Here is a 22,303-nt window from a genome sequence, read left to right on the forward strand (position 1 = left end):
TGTGTTTATTCTGTATTATCAGCACAGGAAAACGTGTTGAAGAGTGAGTTCCACATGGTACCACTATTGGCCGCAGAGACTGTTCAGCTTCGAGTTATAGGCTATGAGGGCGATGATACGGGAGATAGTTCAGTGAGCTCCAATAAAGTGTCAGCACACTCCAGCAAAGAGCCAGCAATAGAACAAAGCCAGTTACTGACCACTTCACCAGACCACAACACACATGAACAGGTAAGTGACTACATATATAATGTTGAGGAATATGGTCTAATGCCTTCACTTGACCCACTCCTCCACTGGTCAATACAAGTTTTGAGTTTGAAGAATGAGATTGGTTAGCTCAGTTGGCTAGACAGCTGGCTTGCATTGTAGAATGATGGTAACATCTTGGGTTGAATTCCTGCAGCAGCTCAGGTGACTACGAAGACTGAACTTCTCATCTGACCTGTAAGTATAATGATCCTCTGGTTAAGTGGCCACTAGCCATCTCTGAGAGAGTAACCCTATGATCAAGAAGAATGATGGACCTTTATGTTCACCATTTTGCCAATTATATAGTGAGAGGGAGCAGATCAAACAGATTGCCTGAGTAGCAAGTTAAAGAACTGTTTAGGGCAAACAATATTTACTCAAGGAAAGATATAACGATAATTAAAAATAGTTTGAGATGATACAAAACTCACACAGGCTGCAACAGTCTTCAGTCACATAACAGATTGAGAGTCCCAGCTGGTGGGAGTATTTTAGATTTGTACACACAGAACCGACAATAACTAACCTGAGGAGGAGAATGCTTTGCCTTCTTCTTCTCTGCAAATCATTACCTCAAAGTTGTTTCCGAGATAGGGACTGCAGATGCTGGAGAATCTGAGACAACAAGGTGTAAAGCTGGATGAACACAGCAGGACAAGCAGCATCTTAGGAGCAGGAAATCTGACGTTTCAGACCTAGAAACTTCTCCAGAAATGGGGGAGGGGAAGGGGGTTCTGAAATAAATAGGGAGGAGGGGAGGCAGATAGAAGATGGATAGAGGAGACGATAGGTGGAGAGGAGACAGACAGGTCAAAGAGATGGGGATGGAGCCAGGAAAGGTGAGTGTAGGTGGGGAATTAGGGAGGGGTAGGTTAGTCCAGGGAGGACGGACAGGTCAAGGGGGCAGGATGAGGCTACTAGCGAGGAAATGGGGGTGGGGCTTGACGTGGGCGGAAGGACAGGTTAAGGAGGTGGAGACGAGCTGGGCTGGTTTTGGGATGCAGTGGGGGGAGGGGAGACTTTGAAGCTTGTGAAATCCACATTGATACCATTGGGCTGCAGAGTTCCCAAATGAAATATGAGTTGCTGCTCCTGCAACCTTAGGGTGGTATCGTTGTAGCACTGCGGGAGGCCCAGAATGAACATGTCGTCTGACGAGTGGGAGGGTGAGTTGAAATAGTTTGTGACTGGAAGGTGCAGTTGTTTAGTGCGAACTGAGCGTAGGCGTTCCATAAAGTGGCCCCCAAACCTCCGCTTGGTTTTCCCAGTGTAGAGGAGGCCACAACGAGAACAGCAGATGCAGTATACCACATTAGAAGATGTGCAGGTGAAATTGCTTGATGTGGAAAGTCATCTTGGGGCCTGGGATGGGGTTGAGGGCGAAGGTGAAGGAGCAAGTGCAGCACTTCCTGCGGTTGCAGGGAAAAGTGCTGGGTGTGGTGGGGTTGGCGGGGAGTGTGGAGCAGACAAGGAAGTCGCAGAGAGAGTGGTCTCTCCGGAAAGCAGATAAGGGTGGGGATGGATTGCAGAAGGCGGAAGTGTCAGAGGATGATGCGTTGAATTCGGAGATTGGTGGGGTGATACGGCAGGATGAGAGGGATTCTGTTTTGCCTGTTATTGCAGGGAGGGGGTATGAGTGATGAGCTGCGGGAAATGCGGGAGACACATTCAAGAGTGTTCTCGACCACTGAGTGGGGGGAGGTTGCGGTCCTTTAAAAACGAGGACATCTGAGATGTTTGGGAGTGAAATGTCTCATTCTGGTAAAAAAAAAAGCAGAGGCGAAGGAATAGGGGATGGGAATTTTTGCAGGCAGCTGAGTGGGAGGATTCTAGGGAGCTGTGGAAGTCAGTGGGCTTGAAATGGATATCGGTTTCAAGATGATTGCAAGGAGTGGAGACAGAGAGGTCCAGGAACAAGAGAGAGGTATCAGAGATGGTCCAGGTGAACTTGAGGTTGGGGTGGAAGGTGTTGCTGAAGTTGATGAACTGTTTGAGCTCCTCGTGGGAGCACGAGGCAGAGCTGATACAGTCATCAATGTAACGGAGGAAGAGGTGGGGTTTAGGGCCAATGTATCTACGGAAGAGGGATTGTTCCACGTAACCTACAAAGAGGCAGGCATAGCTTGGGCCCATGTGGGTACCCACGGCCACCCCCTTAATCTATAGGAAGTGGGAGGAATTAAAAGAGAAGTTGTTGAGCGTGAGGACGAGTTCTGCTAAATGGATGAAGATTTCAGTCGAGGGGGACTGGTCGGGCCTGTGGGACAGGAAGAACTGGAGGGCCTTTAGGCCATTTGAACGGGGAATGCAGCTGTATAGGGACTGGACATCAATGGTTAATGTGAGGTGGTGGGCACCAGGGAATTGGAAGTTTTCAAGGAGGTGGTGGGCATGGGTCATGCCACGGATGTAGGTGGGGAGTTCCTGGACCAAGGGGGAGAAAAGGGGACTTCACAAGCTTCAAAATCTCCCCTCCCCCTACTGCATCCCAAAACCATCCCAGTTTGTCCCTGCCTCCCTAACTTCACCTTCCTCCCACCTATCCCCTCCTCCCACCTCAGGCCGCACCTCCATTTCCTATCTACTAGTGTCATCCCACCCCCTTGAATTGTCTGTCCACCCTGGACTGGCCTTTCCCCTCCCTAACTCCCCACCTACACTCACGTGTACTGACTCCATCCCTGCCTGTTTGACCTGTCTATCTCTTCTCCACCTATCTTCTCTTCTATCCATCTTCTATCCACCTCCCCCTCTCTCCCTATTTATTTCAGATCCCCCTTCCCCTCCCCCATTTCGGAAGATGGTTTTAGGCCTGAAACGTCAGCCTTCCTGCTCCTCTGATGCTGCTTAGCCTCCTGTGTTCAACCAGCTCTGCACCTTGTTGTCTCACGTCAAAGTTTGTGAGTTGAAACTCACGGAATAGGAATCTTCAACTCTGGTTAACATTATAAAACTCTGGTATAATCTCAAGGTATGTTGTCACTTTTGTCACAAGCTGATAGTACGGGACCATCTGCCTTGAGCATAAATGGCTCACTGAAGTCTCTTTTCTGTAGATATTTGTTTACTTTTTGAATTCTCCTTCAGAAATCTGTACTTGTGATGATGCCTGTTTGTCAGCCTTTCTAAAGGAATGATTTTAAACCAGCAGGTGTCCAAAAGTAAAATCCCTGAGTGACAATGTGAATTTGTTTATGTTGTGAGAGTTCTATGATCAAACAAAGAAAATAATGAAAAGAATTATATTGTTTTGGTATGCAAGAATCATGAAACCCAAAGATTGAAAAGCTTTTGGTTTCACTTCACAGACAACCTTTCGGAGGTTTGATGTGGGTGCAGTTTTTCCTGGAGAAAGGAGTTATTTCAGACCAATTGGGCACAATTTGGCACCTGGCTTTTAGTATGAAAATTTCATACCAAATGTGTTTGTTTAGAAATCTAATTAAAGCTATGAAAATTTAAGCTCAGTTGTTTGTGAATAATTAAAGAAAGGATTGTCAAACTCTCAAAATCAGGAATTTAAAGAAACAGTTAAGTCCGAACCTATCACTATAAAGCAGAGGTTGACCGCTCCCCAACCCTTAAAACTAAAATCAATGCCCAAAGAGGAGTGCCTTGCCCTATAATCTGTTAAAAAGGAATGTGAGAAGAAGCATAATCTGCCTTTCAACAGCTTCTGGTGATTAAATAAAACAAACCCCTGACAATCATGTTTACAATCAATAAGTTATAATTTATTTATCTAACCCCAACATTGAACAAATTAACTAAATTATTAACAAACCAAATAAACCCCTTCTGACTAATAACTGTTCTCGAATAAAACAAGATTGTAATGGTATGCTGTTCTAATAAATAGAAGTCCCACTTTCATAAAATAAAATTTAAAAAAATTTACAGCCAGGTTGTGTGTCCTCCAGAATGTTCTCTGACTTCTCCGTAGAATGTTTTGACCGGAACACCTTCTCCATCAATTCATCTGTCAGGAATGTTAACTAGTTGTGCCATAGGTAACTTTGATTTAGGTGGTATTTTCTCTAAAACTTAGAGAAGACTATAAGAGCCAGCGATTCTTTCTTCAGAGCTGAGAGCTGCTAACTCTGGCAGGTGGCAGTTCGTTCTCCTGTCTTTGCCCAACTGCCATCTTCTTTTATACTCTTTATAACATATCAATTTCTTACAATTGGATTTGTCCTATCTTGTTAAAACCACCGGATTTAAATTTAATGGGTTTTTGGTATCTAAGCCCTGGGGAATATTGATGCACAGAGAGATCTGGGTGTTCAGGTCCAATGTACCTTGGAAGTGGCAACGCAAGTCGATAGAGTGGTCAAGAATGCATACAGCGTGCTTCCATTCATCGGATGGGATATTGAGTACAAGAGTTGGCAAGGCCATGTTACAGTTGTATACAGTCGATCACATTTGGAATACTGCATACAGTTCTGGTTGTGTGAATGCTTTGGAAATGGTGCAGAAGAGGCTTACCAGGATGTTGCCTGGTGTGGAGGGCTCTAGCTGTGAAGAGAGGTTGAGTAGATTAGGATTATTTTCATTAGAAAGTCAGAGGTTGAGGGGGGACCTGATTGAGGCCTACAAAATCATGAGGGGTATAGACAGGGTGGATAGCAGTAAGCTTTTTCCCTGAGTAGGGGACTCAATTACTAGGGGTCACGATTTCAAGGTAAGGGGGGAAAGTTTAAGGGAGATATGCGTGGAAAGTTCTTTACGCATAGGGTGGTGGGTACCTGGAATGCGTTACCAGTGGAGGTGGTAGAGACAGGCACAATAGCGCCATTTAAGACATATCTAGACAGATACATGAATGGGCAGGGAACACAGGGGTACAGATCCTTGGAAAATAGGCAATCGGTTTATAGAGGATCTGGATCAGTGCAGGCTTGGAGGGCCGAAGGGCCCGTTCCTCTGCTGTAATTTTCTTTGTTCTTCAAGTGCCTGGTAGAAACTAATTGGCTAAGTTCAAAATTTATTGTCTTGATAGAAACTGCAGCTTGGCCTGCTAACTGTACGGCCTTTTGATACAAATGTTTCAGTTCAGGTGCTCTCTGTGCACCTGCAAACCCATAAGCTGCGGCCCACAAACATCCTTTTTGAATCTCTAAGCATCGAAAAAGTACATCATCTTTTAATGGGACCACACGCTGCTTTCCCCCACTATTATTTTACAAACACCAATATTGAGGTGGCACAGTGGCTCACCAGTTAGCACTGCTGCCCCACAGTGCCAGGGATGTGGGGTCAATTCTATCCTCAGGCACTTGTCTGTATGGAGTTTGCACATTCTCCCCATGTCTGCTTGGGTTTCGCCCGGGTGCTCCAGTTTCCTCCCACAATCCAAAGATGTGCAGGCTAGGTGGATTGGCCATGCTAAATTGCTGGTGGTGTTCAGAAATGTGTAGATTAGGGGGCTAGGTCTGGATGGGATACTCTGAGCTTGTTGGGCCAAAGGGCCTGTTTCTATATTGTAGGGATTCTACAATTTACAAACACCAAATTCTAATGTCCTGCTTTTCAATCCACAAATACTTTATCCAACATTGCAATTCTATAGATATGATAAAAAGGACTTTTTCTGTGGTGTTTCGAATAAAGGAACAGGGGGATTTTGTTTCTCTGTGTGTGCTGAAGTCTTTCAAATTGTGCTATGAGTAAATTCTTTGGTTTTATTTTAGCTTCATTTCTTTCATATAATGAGCGTTTGTTTCATTGTTAGACCAAATTTAGAACATTGCATAGTTACGTTTCTTTGAAAGACCATGTTGATAATAAAAAAAACAAAGAACAAAGAAACCAACAGCACAGGAACAGGCCCTTCGGCCCTCCAAGCCTGTGCCGATCAAGATCCTCTGTCTAACCTGTCATCTATTTTCTAACGGTCTGTGTCCATTTGCTCCCTGCCCATCCATGTACCTGTCCAAATATATCTGAAAAGACGTTAACGTATCTGCGTCTACCACCTCCGCTGGCAACACGTTCCAGGCACCCACCACCCTCTGCGTAAAGAACTTTCCACGCATATCTCCCTTAAACTTTCCTCCTCTCACTTTGAACTCATGATCCCTAGTAATTGAGTCCCCCATTCTAGGAAAAAGCTTCTTGCTATCCACTCTGTCTGTATCCTTCATGATTTTGTAGACCTCAATCAGGCCCCCCCTCAATCTCCGTCTTTCCAATGAAAATAACCCTAATCTATTCAACCTCTCTTCATAGCTAGCACCCTCCATACCAGGCAACATCCTGGTGAACCTCCTCTGCACCCGCTCCAAAGCATCCACATCCTTTTGGTAATGTGGTGACCAGACTGTACACAGTACTCCAAATGTGGCCGAACCAAAGTCCTGTACAACTGCAACATGACCTGCCAACTCTAGTACTCAATACCCCGTCCAATGAAGGAAAGCATGCCATATGCCTTCTTGACCACCCTGTTGACCTGCGTTGTCACCTTCAGGGAACAATGGACCTGAACACCCAGATCTCTCTGTTCATCAATTTTCCCTAGGACTTTTCCATTTATTGTATAGTTCACCCTTGAATTTGATCTTCCAAAATGCATCACCTCGCATTTGCCTGGATTGAACTCCATCTGCCATTTATCCGCCCAGCTCTCCAGTCTATCTGTATTCTGCTGTAATGTTTTAAAATGTGATCTAATAAGACAGATTCCAGTCTGGGATCAGTCTTGCCCTCTAATAACATTAGCTAGGATCATAGCAAGACCAAAATATATAAACCTGTGATGGAAGAATACCTCAGGATGAGACATTTAGGGGAGAAGAGAAAATTAGCAGAAAAATGGAAAGCAAGCTGATTAATTTTTATTCTATTTGTGGTCTTTATTTTCATTAATTCCAAATCAAACATACGGCTACTTTACACAGAACACAATAATAAATAGTTCTGTGCTGTAGGCAGCTTAGTGGCTCAGTAGTTAGCGCTGCTGTCTCACAGCTCTAGGGATCTGGGTTCAATCCCAGCTTCAGGCAACTGTCTGTGTGAAGTTTACATATTCTCCCTGGGTCTGTGCAGATTTCTTCTGGGTGTTCCGGCTTCCTCTCACAGTCCAAAGATGGGCAGGTCAGGTGGATTGATCATGCTTACAGTGTCCAGAGATGCATAGGTTGAAGGGGGGGGGGGGGGGGTGGGGGGGGGGGGGTGGGGGTGTGGGGGGGGTGCGGGTTATCCATTGGAAATGTAGGGATTAAGGTAATTGGGTGGGATGCAGTTCAAGAGTGTCAGTGTGGATTTATTGGGCTGAACAGCCTGTTTTTGCACTGTAGAAATTCTACGAATGCTCCCTTTTCCCTCTCCTGCAGAGGCTAACAAAGGGATCTCAAAATAAAGGATCTTCAGTTCCAGTGGAAGGATCAGGTACAGACTTTGTTTCTGCAGAATTAATTTTATCTTATCATACCCATCATTATGTGTCACAATTGTTTTTTATGGCAGGGGAAAAATATCACCTTCACATGTAGATTTTTCTTTTTCAGTTCCAGAGCCATCCAACACAGAGGACACCTGCCTCAATCAGCTGCTGGTCAGCAGTGACGGTCCATTAGATGCAGACATTGTAGCAATGTATTTTGAAAAGTTTGCGTCAGATGTGGAAATCCATGAAAATGGCGTAACTTCTTGGTTTGTAACCTGCTCAAGCAGAGACGGTAAATGTATATTTCATTAACTGTGACATTGAGGGAAGCGATGAGAATACGTGGCAGAAATCTAAAGGTACCAAAATAGAAATGATTGCATTCGGCAGATACCTACTATTTATATAACATTAAGCTGTGCATTGGTGTGCTAATATTCTGCACAGGAGTCCATAGAATTTGTTTTTTTTAATGGCACAAATGAACAGTAAGATTAAATAAAAGTAATATTCAAGTAGAATTATTAATAGTTTCTGCTTTATACAGCACATACTCCATTTATTAAGAGACTAATACATAGTGTCAGTTCTGGACTTTATTTCTAAAAGCAAGTGCCTGATTTATAAAAGGGGAAGACAGAGAGAGCAAAGCTGATTGAGATATGGAAGGAAAGAATTGAGGGAATACCATTCAATGTAATCATAGAATTTCACCCAAATAGCAATCCCAGGCTTTAGAAGGATGTATTAATCTCACTGCCCATGATTTACAATAACCCATTGAATGCTATGTTAGGTTTTTCACCTCAGTTTCAGATTTTGGGCTCAGTTTCAACATCCTCATAAGTGTAGGTGTCCTGAGCGGTCTCGTAAGTTTCTGAAAAGCTTACAATGAGGAATTATGCCTGTACTACCCAGTACCCATGTAAATTATAATGTAACAAGTGATGTAATCATGGAAGCCCTTTCATCGGTTCATGGGTAAGACATAAAGTGGAATTTTTGACTTCCATCTGCAACTGTTGAAAAGTTAGCTGTTGTCAGAAGCCTGAGCTATTCCTGGATTTGGGCCTAATTTGAATGCATATTTGTTTGACCATCTGAGATGATATTATGAACGGTTTTATGTCTTGTGTTAATGACAAGAAATGGGACAAGGCCAAAGATCCTTAATGTATATGTTTCATTGAAATGGTAGGCCAGCTTTAAAACATTTTATTAAATATCTATTGCATTTGACCATTCCATTGTAAATCTTTGCCAGATCACTTTGTTTTTAAAGCACAACAATTAAACATAACTCAGTCTCAAAATCATTTTCCGTAAGTAAAATCTCTCAAAAATCCCAGAACAGGATAAGCTTATTCACAAGCTGTTGAGCCTGCTACTGGAGAGAAGAGACAAATAAACCTTTTCAGTAACATCAAGGTCAGCATCACACCAAACATTCTCAGATCTGATTTAACAACAGTAATTATTTTGTGTGGAAGGCACTCACAGCACCAAAACTCACTAATGCAGATTTTTTTTTAACTTATCACTGACGTGCTCAAAAATTTAATTAAAAATTGAAAGAACTGTAGATAATGAAAATGAGAAACAAAAATATAAATTGCTGAAAAAACACAACAGGTTTGGCAGCACCTGTTGGAGAGAAATCAGAGTTAATGTTTCGACTTAAAACATTAACTCAGATTTCTCTCCACAGATGCTGCCAGACCTGCTGAGCTTATCCAGCAATTTAAATTTTTGCTCAAAAAGGTAATGTGTAAGACTGACAGTTCTCTCACAAACTATCCTTAGTTCACAATTTGCAGTGAGTATCTGTGAATTGCTGAGGTAGCTGAAAATGACTTCATGAACATTTTCAGCACAGTCTCTCCTTGGTTGCCTGTTACATTAGGTTATGCACAAAACAGTTGGACTTGTGCCATTTCTATTGACCACAATGCTTATTAAGGGTAATATAAGGTAAGGTGCACATAAATAAAAAATTGACTGATTGTTTTGCTTTTCTGTTTGGTGTTTACAGATTTGGAAAAAATAATTTCACTAAAACAGCACAAGCTGGGTGGCAAAACTCTGGATGTGCAATTATATGATAAAAGAAAAGAAGATGAAAAATATGAGCCCCGAACTTTTCTTTTGAAAGGTTTTGATGTTAATTCGAGATTAGATCATATTTCACTGTACATTGACAGTCTCAGTAATAGCACACGGCATCATATTGAACCTTTGCAGGACGGTGAAACAGTGGTGATCACATTTGAGACTGATATAGGTTGGTATTCTTAAATTTTGTGGGTTTTTTTAGCAATTTTTCGTCGGTTAATAGTGACTTATTTATTTGCATGTTTGGAATTGAAGCCAGTGTGATTGATAGATGGGACTTAATGAAATGGTTTCCCTGAAATCTGTGTGGCAAATCGTAAAGAATGTCTATTGTGCTGTAATATAGAACTTTTCATTACATTGCTTTATTAGATGCCAATTCCTTTCTGAAGAATTGTGGTCAGAAGCCATTTGAAAACAGTTGCATCACTGCCAAACGACTGGCCAAGACAAATTCAGTGCAGATAGAAGGAGTTCAGCCCAGTTTGAGTGATTATTTGCTTGACTTGTACTTTTCAAGTACAAATCACAGTGGTGGTGGAGATATCACTGAAATAATTCTTCAAAGAGATGCAGAGAAAGCTATTATTCGCTACCAAGATCATGAGGGTATGGTATTTCTATTTTTTAAAATAGTATTTCATAATTCAAATGTTAAATTTTTGCCTTTTCCACCACATTGTTTCTAAGTTTCATAATAACTATTCATGGCCCTGATTTTAACCCAACTTGCCGAAAGATTGGGTCAGGGAATAATTACAACTGGGAAAATTGATTTACTGTCCCTTTCCCATCAAAATGTCAATTCCGGAATTGATTCAGGTATCCACCTCAGTGGCAGACCCACAATGGCAGCTGAATGAAATTGCACTTAAAAGTTGAGAAACATATGTGGAATCAAGGCAAAATGCTCTGGTTGCTGTAAGTCTGAAATAAAAATAGAATGTGCTCAAAATATGAAGCAGATCTGAAAACATTCACAGGGAAGGAAACAGACCTAACTATTTTAGTTAAATAAGACTCTCCTACAGACTGACAGTGTGTTGTAAGTCTACAAAAGACTAGGTAAATAATGTATTTATTTGTGTAATTTACATTGTTCCAATTGTAATTATGCAGTGGTAAGAAGAGTCATCGAGAGGGAGCATTGCCTAAAGGGTGTTCAGCTTTCAGTTATTCGCTATTACCATGATCAGCAATTATCATTGTGTGGAGGTAATGATCCAAAATTCAAACTGCCTGAACAATGTGGTATTTGCATCAAGCCTGTTCTTCTCAACTACATTGCAAACACACGTCACTGTAAACAGGGATTAAAAGAAATTGCAAAAAGTTTTTATTGTAACATTACATTTATGGACTCTCCAAATTCAAGCCAAATGATTTTGAAGCCATCTTTTGATACAAATACATTGTTGTGCTACAAAATTGCTAAGGACTGGAAGAAGCTGGCAGAAGAGGCAATTCAGAAATTCATTGGGCAATTCGACTTCAGGGACTTTCCAACAGATAAAGAATTGTGGGAAAAAGTGAAGAACAAAAGTGGGGGGCTGAGAGCACCTGACATTGATGTTGTGTATTCTTCTACAAAAAACAAGCTTGTCCTTGTTGGCAAAAAAACTAACATTTTGGAAACTTCCAAAGTCCTAGAGGGAATATTGGAAAAAGCAAGGAAAGAATTAGATATCGAAAGAAATACTGTTGAAGAGCTGGTTCTACTGCAAAGTCTCGAGGAGTTGGAATTTGTGCAAAGCCAGGTCAAAGCCACTGTTTGCTCTGTGGAACTCACCACCTGCAAAGCTCCCCCGACCTTAAAACTGAAAGGGCTGAAGGAAGACGTTTGCCAAGCTCAGAAAATCATCAGCCAATTTCAGTCACAGTTAGAGAGGAAGCCCCTCAATCAGTCTTCATTCATGACAGATTTTATCAAGTTGTTAGACCTCAAGGGATTTGTGCAAACTCACTTCATTCAAAATGGTATAAGGGCCACATTGGTGTGCGGACAATCAGTTGAGCTCTTGGCTGTCAAGGCCGATGTAAATAAAGGGGAAGATAAAATAAAGCAACTTTTCCAGGAAATTAGGATTGACTTGACTCCACGACACATCAATGTCACTGAAGTTGACAACTGGAAAAGGTTCCTTGATGATTTAGAAGTTGACATGAAGTCAAACACTGCAGGCTTCAGAATCAGAGTGGAGAAAAATCAAAGCACCATATTAATTGTGGGATATTCCAATATTGTTGCTGATGTTGCAAAAATGGTAAACAATTACCTAGACAATAAGGAGGTGATCACACAAATTATTTCTGCCACAGTAATGCAGGTGAACTATATGGAAAATTGCTTCACTCTTTCAGAACTACCTGAAATTCAAAACAAAGACATCATTATATCATATATCAGAAAGCCTTCTACAGGTTTAAAAATATCTGGTACAGCAGAGCATATGAACGAGGCGCTTTCTGTTATTAAGGATAAGTTATCACAGATTCAGTCAGCAACGTATACTTATAACAAGCCAGGAGAGGCCAAAACATTGTCTAAACACAAAGATACCCTACAAGTCAAGGCCAGAGATCATGGATGCATATTGTTAATTGAAACCAAGGAAGAGTGCCAGAGTTTGTCAAGCCACTCACAACCTGTAAGTCTACACAATCAAGTGACTTCAACTTATTTACCTGGTAAACCATTATACTAGTCTAAAAGTCAGATGAATATTTGTGCCCTGTATATTGTTGAGTAGAATTAATGCCAAGGCCCCAAACTATTACAGGGTGAAGGGAGGAGGCATGATAAGGATGGTGCTAGTGAGGCTTAAAATGGCTAAAAACTCCTCAAAAGGGCTTAAAAGAAGTACTTCATTATAACCGTAATTCTGTCTTTATTCACTGAATGTAGCAATTGCTGTTTGGTGCCACTTGATTGTATTTTTAACACGTTCCAATATTATACCGATAAAGTTGTAATTCACTAGATTAGGTTTGTGCTGCTTTTTCTGGGTAGGACATAACACCGTTTTCCATATTGTCTGGTAGGTACCAGTGTTGTAGTTGTACCAGACCACAAATCTTCAGGCCACTGTTAAATTAGATCCAAGCCAGATGGTGAGGTGAGAATCAGTTTACAGAGTTTTTTTTGACATTAGATTTATTCACAGAATATATGTGTGCAGTGCCCAGCTTCCTAACTAGACCTTCAGTTCCAAACTAAATGCAGTCAACAATTTTATAATTGACCTGTTCAGAGATTTTATTACACATCTCTGATGTATGTGGGACTTGAACCTGGTTCTCCTGGCTCAAAGGTAGGGACACCACTAGAACCCTTCCAATGAATTTGATGATAATTAATCAATCAATACCCTTCCCTTGTTTATCCTGAACTGCAACTGTATAATTTACTTGACCCCATTTCAAGTGTGTGTTCAGCTGTTTCGTTATGCTATGTGAATTAAATTGAATTGGCCAAAGGCTGACATCTGTGTTGCTGAGAATCCTAAGGAATTTATTGAACCAGTTGCAGGAATAATACATTGTTGTTAATTTATTCACACTTGCCTGCTCTTTAACAATTGTTTATTTGATGCTTAGATTATGTTACAACAGAAACAAATCCACATGCCATCAATATTACCACCCCAAGGTAAGATATTACTCGTGATGTTTAAGCATGACAGTAGAATCGACAAATTTAACAAAATACAATTGGAACATCAATAGTTTTTAGAAATGCTTCTGTTGACATAATTCTCATGACAGTTTATGAGCTATATTAATCTTTGGCATAGCTTGACTGAATGAATTGTGGGAAATTTCTGGGACTTGACTCATGCCTTTATTGTAATAACGGTTCCACTTACACGAAGCATAATGGATAATGTGTGAGGTAGTTTCAAGATTCTTAAGGCGGATGAAAACCACGAGTGTGTTATTCCACACCCCCACCCAACCCCTGAGCCTGGTGAGTTGGTATCATCAACTTGACCACCAGAGGATGCTGGACAATTGACTGTAATCGTGACACCCTGGAGTAATTTGAGAGTCAGGGTTCGGTTCTTGTGGTGACCTGAGGTCAGAGTTTGCAAGCCCCAGGAAAACCCTTTGGCCTTGAGCTGATGTACAATCAGGAGGCCTAATTGATCTGTGAATCAAAAGGAATTAGGATAAAGAGTGGGATGTGGGCCTGATATCTGAATTCATGACAGGATGCAGGGGAACCATGCCGTTGGTCCCAGCAGCGAATGTAGATATGTATCCTTGGGCCTGCCAGTCTCACAAAAAGAAGGAGGAATGGATGGTCTTTGGCCCAACATTCAGCTGATACTGACTGGAACACATACGGCATAATTTCCACTCATGTCTGGTTTAAAAACTGCCATTTGGGGTCCTCAGAAACCCCATCTTAAAAGAGCCTTCCAACAAGTTACAAGGACCTTGCCCCATCAATCAGCAGTAGACTCTGTAAAATATTGCCCGTGACAACAACGGTGGGGAAGTGGGTGCTTTCAGTTATTTTCAAGGCTGTTTCCTCTATCTAGGGACCCTTAAAATTTATGCTTCAAATTTTACACCTTTCTTAATATCATAAATGATGAAATCCCTGTACGGCAAGTTCCAACATTTTCTTAAATGTTTTACTTTGTTCCTTTTAACGTCTCACACACTGCATGGTCAGGGAAATGTACATGTGAGTCATATCTGTGCCCTTTGTAACACATTTTCCCAAAGAGGACATAAATGAGGGGAAGTGGATTGATTGAACTACGTTAAGATGCAAATACAGATAACAAACAGGAAAGAATGCAAGAAAAATAATGTGGCAGCAACTCCCTTAATAGAACTAAAGGATTCAATAGAAAATGTGGTGGAAGTGGGAGCAAGTATAGATCATGTATCAAGCTGTCATCCTAACACAGAGACTTGCAAATGAGGGCTGTAACCATTAAATATGTTAGAACCATAAAAATTGCAGTTAAAATAAAGAAACTATAATTCATTATCATTTAAGATTTTACAGGAAAAATGTTTAGTGTTTAACGACATAACAAATGTAAATCATATATTCATTTAATTCAGAGTAATGATGTTTTGATATCTCTGCAGTATCTATGCCAGCAGCAGCAGGAATACAAATATGTGGGATAACAATAATTCTAAAAAAGGGTGATATCGCGCAGGAAAGTACAGATGCCATAGTAAATTCTACCAACAACAATTTAAACTTAGATTCTGGTAAGTCTAAGTGGTCACGTCTCTAAATAGACACTAAATGGAAAAAAATGTCGGCAACATACAGCCATCTGAACAGTGCGGAAATAGGCAGTTAAAATTGGCCATGCAACTATTCTTCGGCAAATTTCACACTGGCTTCAATTTTAAACTATTTTCCTTTGCAGACTTGAAACTGGTGGGGTCATTCATTAAATAGTAAATTGAACTTCTGTGACATTATCAAGTGCAACTATTATTTCAATCTGAATAAAGAAGCCATTGTGGATGAGCATTTAGGTCCAAAGGACCAGCCAAAAAAATTGCAATTGCTTTAATTTTTATTAACCTCTCTTTTGGGCCTGCGAGAAGCAGAATTGTACAAATAACATTCAAGTGTTGACTTAATGTCCTCTAAAGAGCCCTGAGGGTGGCTTGGTGGCTCAGTGGTTAACATTGCTGCTGCCCACCATCAGGAACCCTTGTGCGATTGCCTGTGTGGAGTTTGCATCTTCTCCTCGTGTCTGTGTGAGTTTCCTCTGGGTACATCATTTTCCTCACACAGCCTAACGATGTGCAGGTTGGGTGACTTGGTCACGCTAAACTGCCCCCAGAATCCATGGACATGCAGAGTACATGGATTAGTCATGGGAAATGCACGGTTACAAGAATGGGGGGTGGTGGTGGGAATGTTCTTCAGAGGGTCAGCGTGATTTGATGGGCCAAATGGCTTGTTTCCACACTGTAGGGGTTCTATGAGGGAAAATAACTTTTGGGGAAGGTTAAATGGTTGGCTCATCAGTGACCAATTTGCATTATCGTCCAATTCTAAAATTGCCCAAATTAATACAAAAAATCTAAGCGTGACTGATGATTCTGTTTTCTTTCAAGTAACAAAGGCCCAATTTTCTTTTTAAATATTCTTTTCTCTTACAGGTGTATCTGGTGCAATACTAAAAGCTGCAGGCAGTTCTGTGCAAGATGAATGCAAAGCACTAGGTATTGGTCATGCTCAGTAAGGGGTGTGACTTCCTCAGATATGTGCTTTGGAAGAAAAGTAGCTACATTTTGTGTATAAACCGCATAATGAGTCCTCACATTTGATAAGTCTTCAGGCATCTATCAATCGGAAGAAAGAAGACATTGAAAAAGGAGCGAGAGAATAAGAGGGCAGATTGAAATTCTCAGTTTATGAGAAAATATTGAAAGGAATTAGAGAAGTCGATATGTTCTTACAATATATCAGTTGAACCTATTGCAAAAATATCAAGATTTGGTGTTGTTTACTGTTGAAAAGAAGATAGAGTATACTGAAATTTATTTACAGAATGACATTGAACAGCTGAGAGGGGGAAGCTGAATGTTTTATTCTGTCCTACGTTTTATTCTGTCCTAACAACCTAGTAGCAATTTAAGTTACAGTCTGGTGATGGGTTGTCCTCTTGACTATCCCCTAAGATTGACCAAGTGATACCTGTAATCTACTGAGATTAGGTCAGCTCTGTTCTAGGGCAAACATGGGTCCAAAGTTAATGGCAATCAATACCTCTGGGCCAAAGAGTGTAACTCTCTGAATATCTGCACCTTTAATTGACCTCAACCCCCTCCACTAACAGTGAAGGAATGCTGGGAAGTAATGCTGGTTCCAGGTGGGCTAATTCCCCTGTAACCCTGCTATAAGCACGTCACCACTTTAATTATTCAAACAGGCCCTCCTGGTTTTATGACAGGATTATGGTGGCATAAAAATTTTTGGCACAGATTCGATTTGGGTTTCTAAGCAAACAGATTGGTTATCACTCAGTTGTGCTGTGTAGTAAGTGCAATGCTGTAGGACCTATGCATCCCGCCTGCTGTGAATAATTAAATCGTAGTATGCTTAAAAAACAATGAGTTTACTGCAGCTTTTGTCATACCCAAACAAAAAAATCTGTTTCAGTCAAGCATTTTACAAAAAAGCCTATAATCCAGTGGCCAGCAGGTATTACAACCTCTGCTTGAATGCTATATGCCTTGGCTAATATACTCATACAGCACGGAAACCGACCCTTCAGTCCAACCTGTCGATCCCAACCAGGTTTCCTAAACTGAACTGGTCCCATTTGCCTGTGTCAGCCCATATTCCTCTTGACCTTTCCTATCGCGTACCTATCCAAATGTCTGTTAAATGTTGTGATGATACTCCCTTTCCCACTTCTTCTGGAAAGCCATTCCATATACGTGCCACCCTCTGTGTGAAAACGTTGCCCCTCAAGTCGCTGTTAAATCTTTCTCCTCTCACCTTAAAGCTATTCCTCCTAGTTCTGGATTTCCCTAGGGGAAAAGACCTTGGCTATTCACCCTATCTCTGCCCTTCATGATTTCATACATCTCTAAATGGTCATCTCAGCTCCCTAACTCGAGGGAAAAAGAGCCTTTCTAGCGTCTCCATATAACTCAAACCTTCCAGCCTCAGTAATACCCTTGTAAGTTGTTTTTGCACCCTTTCCAATTTAATAACATCCTTCCTTCTAGCAGTGCGATGAGAATTGTATGCAGTACTCCAAACATAGCCTTACCAATGCCTTGTACAACTGTAATATAATGTCCCAATAACTGAACTCAGTGCTGTAACCAGTGAAGGCAAGCGCGTGACACGCTGTCTTCACCACATTGTCCACCTATGATGCCACTTTTAAGGAACTGTGTACATACACCCCTAGTTTGCCTCACCAAAACTCAACACCACGCATTTAGCAAAATTGAATTCCATCTGCCATTCCAGGGTCCACTGACCCAGTTGAGCAAGATTCCATTGTAATCTTAGGTAATCTTCTTCAATGTTGACTACACCATCAACTTTGGTGTCTTCCACTGACCATGCCTCCTATATTCTCATCTAAATCGTTTACGTAAATGATGAACAACTGTGAGCCTAGCAATGATCCTTACTGCATACTGCTAGTCACAGACCTCCAGTCTGAACAACAAACCTCTACCACCACCCTCTGCCTCCTATTGTCAAGCCAATTTTCTATCCACTTGTCTGGATCCCATGTGACCTAACCTTATTTAGCAGTCAACCATGCAGAATTTGTTGAAGGCCTTACTAAATTCCATGTAGACAATGTGTGTCACTCAGCCTTCATCTACCTTCTTGGTTACCTCATCAAAAAAAAACTATCAAGTTTGTAAGAAATGATTTCCCATGCACAAAGCCACGCTGACTATCCCTAATCAGTCCTTGCCTTTCCAATAGATGTAGATCCTGTATTTCAGAATCCCCTACAACAACTTACCCACCATTGACATCAGGCTCACTAGCCAGTAATTCCTTGCAGCCTGTTTTAAATAATGACACAGCGCTGGGCACCCTCCAGTCATCTCCACAACGTATCGCCTGTGACTGTCAATTATACAAATATCTCTGCTAGGGGCCCCACATTTTCTTTCCTAGCTTTCCACAATGCCCCAGGATACACATGATCAGGGCCTGGGGTTTTATCCATCTTTATGTTTTTTAAGATAGCCAGCACCTCCTCTTCTACAATGTAAACGATTGTGAAGACATCACCATTTATTTCGCTGAGTTCCCTAGCTTCTATGTCTTTCACCATGGCAAAAACTGATGTGACATGCTCATTTAGGATTTCCTGTAGTTCTACACAAAGACAGCCTTGTTGATATTGCAGGAGTCCAATTCTCTCCCTAGTTGCTCTTTTATCCTGTATTGTATTTGTAGAATCGCTTTGGATTCTCCTTAACCTTATCTGCCAAAGCTATCTCATGCTCCCTTTTTCGCCTCTTGATTTCCCTCTTAAGTGTACTCCTATACTCTCAAGGGATTCACATGGTCCCAGTTGTCTATGCCTGTCTCCTTTTTCATGACCAGAGTCTAAATATCTATAGTCATCCAGGGTTTCTTACTCCTGCGAGCCTTGCTGTTCACACTAACAGGAACATGCTGTCCCTGAACTCTCGTTATCTCGCTTTTGAAAGAGTCTTATTTATTGGAGACCGCTTTATCTACTAACTGCTTCTCCCAATTAACTTTTGAAAATTCCTGTCTAATACCATCGAAATTAACCAACCTCAATTTAGAACGTTAGCTTGTGGACCAGGCCTATCCTTTTCCATAACTAATTAAAAACTAATAGAATTATGATCACTTGTCTCAAAATGCTCCCTTATTAACATCTCAGTCACTTATCCACAGAAATAATAAGTACTGTGGATTCTGGAGTCAAACATAACAGAGTGTGGAGCTGGAGGAACACAGCAGGCCAGGCAGCATCAGAGGAGCAGGAAAGTTGATGTTTTGTGTCGGGACCCTTCTTCAGGAATGGGAGGAGACGGGAAAAGAGCTATGAAATAAATGGAAAGAGGAGGGGTCAGGCTGGGGAAGGTAATGGGATGGTGATAGGTCAGAGCAGGTAGGCAATGGTGGGGATTGGTCAGTGAGGTGGGAGGAGTGGAGAGTTGGGGGAGAAGATGGACATGTTGTGTCAGGTCAAGGAGGCAGGGTGAGAGGGTGGGTTGGTCATGGGATGAGGCCGGGGTGGGGAGATTTTGAAACTGGTAAAATCCACATTTAGGCCACATTGGGCTGTAGGCTCCTGAGGCAGAATACGAGGTGCTGCTCCTCCAGTTTGCAGGTGGTGTCATTGTGACACTAGAGGAGGCCCAGGATGGACATGTCACCAAGGGGGTGGGAGGGGAGTTAAAATGTTTCGCGAATGGAAAATGTTGTTTGTCACGAGCAGAGCACAGGTGCTATACAAAGCAGTCTCCGAGCCTCGGCTTGGTCTCATTGATGTAGAGGGAGCAGTAGATGCAAAAGACTACATTGACGTATGTGTAGGTGAATCTCTGTCTGAAGTGGAAGGTTTGTTTGGTGCCTTGAATGGAGGTGAGCGGGGAGGTGTAGGGGTAGGTGAAGCACTTCCTGTGGTTACAGGGAAAGGTGCCAGAGGTGGTGGGGTTCATGGGGAGTGTGGAGCGGATGCGGGAGTCGCGGAGAGAACGGTCCCTACAGAAGGCAGATAGGGGTGGGGAGGGAAATATCTGTTTGGTTGTGGGGTTGGATTGTAGGTGGCAAAAGTGGTGGAGAATGATGCATTGGAAGCGAAGGTTAGTGGGGTGATACATGAGGACAAGGGGGATTCTGTCTTTGTTTTTGTTGTGAGGAGGAGATGTGGGACAGAGGAGCGGGAAACGCAAGAGATGCGGTCTTCAACCTCCAAAGATGGGTTGTTGCGGTCTGTGAAATAAGAGGACATCGGGAAGTTCAGGAGAGGAATGCCCCACCTTAGGAACAGACGCAGTGGAGACAGAACAATTGGAAGTAGGAGATCGCATTCTTGCAGGAAGGTGGGTGAGAGGAGGTGTAGTCTAGGTTGTTGTGGGAGTTGGTGGGCTTGAAATAGATGTTGGTTTCAAGGCGGTCACCAGAGATGGAGACAGAGAGGACCAGGAAAAAGAGAGAGGTATTAAAGATGGTCCAGGTGAATTTGAGGTTGGGGTGAAAGGTGTTAATAAAGTTGAAGCTCCTCGTGGGAGCATTAAACAGCGTCAATATGGTCATCAATATAACAGAGGAAGAGGTGGGGGATGGGACCAGTGTAGCTGTGGAAGATGGACTGTTCCATGTATCCTATGAAGAGGCAGGCATAGCTTGGGCCCAAGCGGGTTGCCGTGGCCACCCCCTTAGTCTGTAGGAAGTGGAAGGAGTTGAAGGAGAAGTTGTTAGGGGTAAGGACGAGTTCGGTTAAGCAGATGAGGGTGTCGGTGGAGGGGGACTGGTTGGGCCTGTGAGAGGGGAAGGAGTGGACGGGTTTTAGGCTATCCACATGGGGAATGCAAGTGTATGGGGATTGGAAGACCATAGTGATGAAGTGGTGTTGGGGGCCAGGGAATTGTAAGTCTTGGAGGAGGTGGAGGGTGTGGGTGGTGTCCTGGAAGTAGGTGGGAAGTTCCTGGACTGGGGAGAAAGGACAGAGTTGAGGTAAGCGGAAATAGGTTCAGTGGGGCAGGAGCAGGCCGAGACAATGGGTCGGCCATGACAAACCTGACTGCCCCACTGAACTTATCTCCATTTATTTAATAGCTATGATATCTCAGTCTCGTGTTCCAATCCACACCCTGACTTTATTTGCCTTCTCTGTCAAGCCTCTTGCATTGAAATAAATAGTTTAATTCATTTATCTTCTGTCATCCTCTGCTGTGCTCTTTGCTGCCTGGTCTATTTAACTAGCTCTCTTTAACTTCTGTACGAGCCTCAACTTTCTGTCCTGTCCCGCTACTGCTTAGGGTTCCAGACCCCTGCCAAATGTGTAGAGTTTCTACTGCCACTTCCATCTCAGAGAAGAGGTAAAATAGTTGTATCTGCTATTTTGCACTACAAGTAAATAATAAGCACTTCTTTGCTACTCCTGATGGTTGAATGCAATAAAGGTCATTTATAAAGGTTCACTCATTTCTTTCATAGGTCAACAATCAAATGACAGTGTTGTAGTCACCAAAAGTGGCAACCTTCATTGTCGATTGATAGTACACATGGTTGGGACCACAACAGCAGCTGGGATTGCAACTTCAGTACATAAGGTCCTTGAGGAATGCGAGAAGCATAAGATCACTAGCGCTGCATTCCCAGCCATAGGGACAGGTAACATTATCCCTTCTCGACTATTTTACTAAGATTATCCCATGGGTTGTTTTTATTTTGCTTTGATTTTTCTGAGACTTGCTAATCAGTTTCTGCATTTAATTCAGGTAAAGGTGGAATCAATTGCAAAACTGCCATCAACGCTCTCTTCAGTGGATTGGAGAATTACTTCTCGAGTATTGCAGTGTCCAACATGAAATCCATTTCCATTGTTGTGCTTGAGCAACATATTTATGACACTATTGCGGAGGCTTTTGAAGAGAAGAGGTTGAATTCTGGAGTTAGCACGATGGTAATCTGGAGGGATTTTCATTTTCATCAGCTCTCTGTTTTAGTTTAGCATTTTAAAACGTAGGAAGTAATAATCTAACTTTACAATAATGCAGTGCATTAGTTTTAAGAAGGAGAATAGTCTGTTCAGTCCCTTGGAAACATTCTGCCATTTAGTGAAATCAGGATCCGATATGGCTCACACTTAAAATCCATACAGTGTGGAAGCAGGCCATTCTGCCTATCAAGTCCACACAAATCCTCTGAAGAGCATCCCACACAGACACTCTTCCCTACCCTATCTTTATAACCCTATATTTCCCATGGCTAATCCACCTAACCTGCACATCTTTAGACTGTGGGAGGAAACAGGAGCACCCGAAGGAAACCTAAGCAGACACGGGGAGAATATGCAAACTCCA

At 42.1% G+C, this 22,303-nt stretch overlaps 1 protein-coding gene across 3 annotated transcripts in view; it reads left to right on the top strand.

Annotated features, from left to right (window-relative positions):
• parp14rs3 (poly(ADP-ribose) polymerase family member 14-related sequence 3) overlaps positions 1 to 22,303 on the top strand; it is a 132,927-nt gene that overhangs the window by 55,289 nt on the left and 55,335 nt on the right. For 2 of the 3 annotated variants that reach the window (XM_048534287.2, XM_048534286.2), the window contains exons 2-12: positions 23 to 231; positions 7,590 to 7,644; positions 7,764 to 7,934; positions 9,675 to 9,923; positions 10,127 to 10,363; positions 10,874 to 12,402; positions 13,352 to 13,403; positions 14,864 to 14,992; positions 15,905 to 15,967; positions 21,435 to 21,611; positions 21,719 to 21,903. In XM_048534287.2, the coding sequence (XP_048390244.2) occupies positions 55 to 231; positions 7,590 to 7,644; positions 7,764 to 7,934; positions 9,675 to 9,923; positions 10,127 to 10,363; positions 10,874 to 12,402; positions 13,352 to 13,403; positions 14,864 to 14,992; positions 15,905 to 15,967; positions 21,435 to 21,611; positions 21,719 to 21,903 (3,024 nt within the window). In that variant the 5' untranslated portion in view covers positions 23 to 54. The remainder of the gene's footprint in view (positions 1 to 22; positions 232 to 7,589; positions 7,645 to 7,763; positions 7,935 to 9,674; positions 9,924 to 10,126; positions 10,364 to 10,873; positions 12,403 to 13,351; positions 13,404 to 14,863; positions 14,993 to 15,904; positions 15,968 to 21,434; positions 21,612 to 21,718; positions 21,904 to 22,303) is intronic. The other variant, XM_048534288.2, reaches the window with a different exon arrangement.

Source organism: Stegostoma tigrinum, chromosome 7, assembly GCF_030684315.1.
Source record: "Stegostoma tigrinum isolate sSteTig4 chromosome 7, sSteTig4.hap1, whole genome shotgun sequence".
In the NCBI taxonomy this organism is placed as follows: Eukaryota; Metazoa; Chordata; class Chondrichthyes; order Orectolobiformes; family Stegostomatidae; genus Stegostoma; species Stegostoma tigrinum.